At 48.5% G+C, this 3,884-nt stretch overlaps 1 protein-coding gene across 1 annotated transcript; it reads left to right on the top strand.

Annotated features, from left to right (window-relative positions):
- The first annotated feature begins 1,117 nt into the window (after positions 1-1,117).
- LOC131290634 (cytochrome P450 307a1-like) lies at positions 1,118-2,902 on the top strand. Its single transcript, XM_058319800.1, has 3 exons — positions 1,118-1,604; positions 1,695-2,504; positions 2,568-2,902. Exons 1-3 carry the CDS (start codon positions 1,118-1,120, stop codon positions 2,900-2,902), a joined length of 1,632 nt encoding a protein of 543 aa, XP_058175783.1.
- Positions 2,903-3,884: the final 982 nt, after the last annotated feature.

The following is a 3,884-nucleotide window of genomic DNA, read 5'->3' as shown; positions in this document are numbered from 1 at the left end:
TTAACCTCTTACAATTCCTTTATTAATAAATTTGTGTATGCTCAAAACCTATTCACAACATAAACTTTAGTATAGTTGGCCAATATTTTACATCACTTCTATGCTATTTAAACTATTTATATGTTCTTTTCTACATATAAGTCTTAGCAAAATGTTAATATGCCTTATGTTATAAACTTCCACTGTATGGAAACAAGATTTTGCGGATAAAATCGGGATTTTAATGTTACCTTCACTGTGTTACCACCTTCAAAAGTGTTAGAAGAGCATACTTAAGAACCTAATGTTAAACCAGTAAGCCCACTGTGCATTTATTGATGGTCTTACTTAATCTAAGCAATTGTACTGCCAAAATCTGCGATCTGCAAGTTTCTAACCATTTATTGTGAATCCTATTTGCCTTCAAAATTTATCATCTCTCATTGTATTGCAATTTAGAATCAATCAGAGAATTTATCCATATATAATGTATCGAACCAGCCGTACGCTACGGACGTCACCAGCGTTCGATATCAGCGAAACACTGTGAATTGTTTCCGGATGCCGAAGATAACTGTCGACCTGGGAACCGTTTGTTCTATATTCATTCCAATGAAAAGAGCTCAACGCCAACGTAATAGGGGGGAGGCCGAAGATCGGAGCTCACATTTGACTTGATTGGTCCTGCACAGAGCATGTAGGGCATCTCCTGCCGGAGAGCGAAATCTTCTTTTTTTGTCCCATTCCACAAACGGTACAGCCCCACGCAAGGCATCCCCTTCTGGCGAAGTTTCGAACGAACGAAGATCCTCCGTTCGGGTTTATCCGATTTGCATAACGATTTCAATGCCGCGCAGAGTATAAAAGGTATCGCGGCCGGATCAGTTCGTATCAAATCGATCCGTCGCCTTCATCCGTGCACATTCGATCGTCTGCTGGAAAACGGGCTCGAGCTTGACCGTTGACGAACAGCATCCCCACAAGCTAAAGTCAGCCGCCCTGAATTGTGTGAATTTCACTGTGTGCTCGCTGGTGCGGATAAATAGTGAACAGTATCTTGAGAAGTCCTCGAGATCTCGTGTGAAATTCGTTCAGTGTTCATCGATCGTTTCTTTCCCGTACTGAAGACGTTATCAAGATGGATCGCATTAGCGTTACGTTGTTGAGCACAAGCAGCACCGCCTACTTGATGGTAAGCTGCCTGTTGCTAACGTTGCTGATGCTGTTGCCTGAGGTGAAGCAGAAAGTGATCGTACGTAGTGATGTGTTAAACGCGCTGAAGCAGCTGCTCACGGGGGTAGGGCTCATGTTTGGGGTGGAAAGCGAACCAGTGATTGCTCCAACCGCTTCCGAACAGCTTCCCCCGAAGGCCCCGGGACCCAAAGGCTATCCGATAATTGGAGCCCTCAAAGAGCTGAACGGGTACGAGGTACCGTATCAGGCGTTCAGTGAGCTAGGCAAGCGTTACGGAGCCGTTACGGCGCTCCGACTCGGCTCGGTCAACGCGGTGGTCGTGAACGGCATCGAGACCATCAAGGAGGTGCTCATCAACCGGGCTCAGCATTTCGACAGTCGACCCAACTTCCGTCGCTATCAGCTGCTGTTTTCGGGCAATAAGGAAAACTGTAAGTATACCTTTCTACTACTTCCGCTATGAGTGTCCGATGAGGGATCGATGTGCAAGTTGTTAACGTTTATGTTTCGCTCACTTGCAGCACTTGCGTTCTGTGATTGGTCCGAGGTGCAAAAGGCTCGCCGTGACATGCTGGTGCCGCACACATTCCCGCGCAACTTTAGCGGTCGATTCCACGAGCTGAACACGATCGTGGTGGATGAAATCGGCCAGATGCTGGGTGAGATCGGCCGCGGAGAATCACAGCAGACACCGACCATCGTCGAGATCAAACCACTTGTGCTCAGCATCTGCGCCAACGCGTTCGCCCAGTACTTCGGTAGCCACCGGTTCGAGGTGCAGGACGAACGGTTCCAGCGGATGGTGAACAACTTCGACCAGATCTTCTACGAAGTCAACCAGGGCTACGCTGCCGACTTTCTCCCGTTTCTGCTGCCACTGCACCGCCAGAACCTGAAGCGCATGGATCGGCTGGCGGAAGAGATTCGTGAGATCATTCTCGAGACCATCATCGGCGATCGGTATGAGCAGTGGGTCGAGGGAAGCGAACCGTGCGACTACGTCGACAGCTTGATCGATCACGTCAAGGGCCGGCTGGGTCCGGAGCTCGAGTGGGAGACGGCCCTGTTCGCGCTGGAGGACATCATCGGCGGACACTCGGCGGTTGGCAACTTCTTGGTAAAAACGTTCGGTTACATCGTGCAGCATCCGGAGGTGCAGGCGCGAATCCAGGCTGAAGCTGACGCAATCCTCGAGCGCCACGGTCGGCAGGTGATCGAGCTAACGGATCGTAACGAGATGCCGTACACCGAGGCCGTCATCATGGAGGCGCTGCGTCTGATCGCGTCCCCCATCGTACCGCACGTCGCTAACCAGGACAGCCATATTGGAGGTAAATATTTCTTTTCGTTTTATAAGGCGTATTGCACTTCTAAAACCAAAATAAATATTTAAGGTTTCACCGTGGCCAAGGAAACGCTCATCTTCCTCAACAACTACGACCTCAGCATGTCGCCGGAACTGTGGGACGCACCGGAGCGCTTCGCACCCGAGCGCTTCCTGCAGAGTGGGCGCTTGGTGAAACCGGACTTCTTCATCCCATTCGGAGCCGGGCGACGCTCGTGCATGGGCTACCGGATGACGCAACTATTGAGCTTCTCCATCATCTCCAATCTGCTGCACACCTACACGATTGCCCCGATCGAAGGGCATGACTATCGCGTGCCAGTTGGGTCGCTGGCGATGCCGGAAAAGTCCTACGCCTTCAAGGTAACCGCTAGGGAGTGCTAGTACCACCGCTCTACAGTAGCGTAACGCTTTCCCACACAACTTACCCGTCGTTTTAGTAGAGAGCGTATCAATACTCAACCTTCCTAATTGGCCGCTACGTGAAACAAGTACACGATCCTAAATTCAACAATGAAAAAAGCGTGTCAGGCCATAAAAAGAAACAGCTGCTGGTGTAAGGATGGGGCGGAAGTGGTCGCAATTGATCACTTTCCCCAATGCCATCGTGGCACGAGTGCGCCCTTGCTTTTCACGATACAGAACTGATTAATCGCCGGAAGTAGGGCGCACGGACACCTTCATTTTTGTCTGTACAACACATTTGCGACGCTCATTGAGTCAAAATAGGCAAATTTTTGCGGGAAGGTGTTATGATAGCGGGGCACATCAAGGAAGGCAATTTTAGATCGAAAACAACATGTACTTTGAGCCCTTTTTGACTTAATTGCACCTGGCCTACTGCGCCTGCTCAGCAACAGAGATCGAGAGTGAAATTATGTTAGTATTTTTTGTTTATTTGCTCGTAATTGTGCGTATTTATATTACCCTTGTGAATATTGAACAAACCAGCGCATGCTGCGCCGACTAGAATCGCTCGAATGCACTCGAGTTTTGCTGCTGTAGAAATTGTCATTGCTTCGCTGTGATGTTGTAAGGAACCGAGGATACTAAAGGTTGGAGTGATAGGTCCTTAGTGTGTAGTAAGTTGGCAAGAAATTGCCAATCGCGTTATGTAGGAGGTCCAACCAGCCATACGTTCGCTTGTGAGCGATTAACTGATTAGTAGGTAAAGTAGGCTGATAAAACAGAGTGACTGAACATATCATTTGTCTCTTAGAACGGAAACTGCACGACAGCTCCACTCAATTCGAAGTTTACTATCAAAACCAGTTCTAGGATTTGGTTTAGCCAAAGAAAAGCGAGGTAGACAAAAGAAACATCTCAGTGGAATCGTATCAGAATATGATAAAAAAAATTACGACAT

The sequence above is a fragment of the Anopheles ziemanni genome, chromosome 2 (genome assembly GCF_943734765.1).
Source record: "Anopheles ziemanni chromosome 2, idAnoZiCoDA_A2_x.2, whole genome shotgun sequence".
Taxonomy (NCBI): Eukaryota; Metazoa; Arthropoda; class Insecta; order Diptera; family Culicidae; genus Anopheles; species Anopheles ziemanni.
Note: the sequence above shows the minus strand (reverse complement) of the source record. Positions and strands in the feature narration are given on the sequence as shown.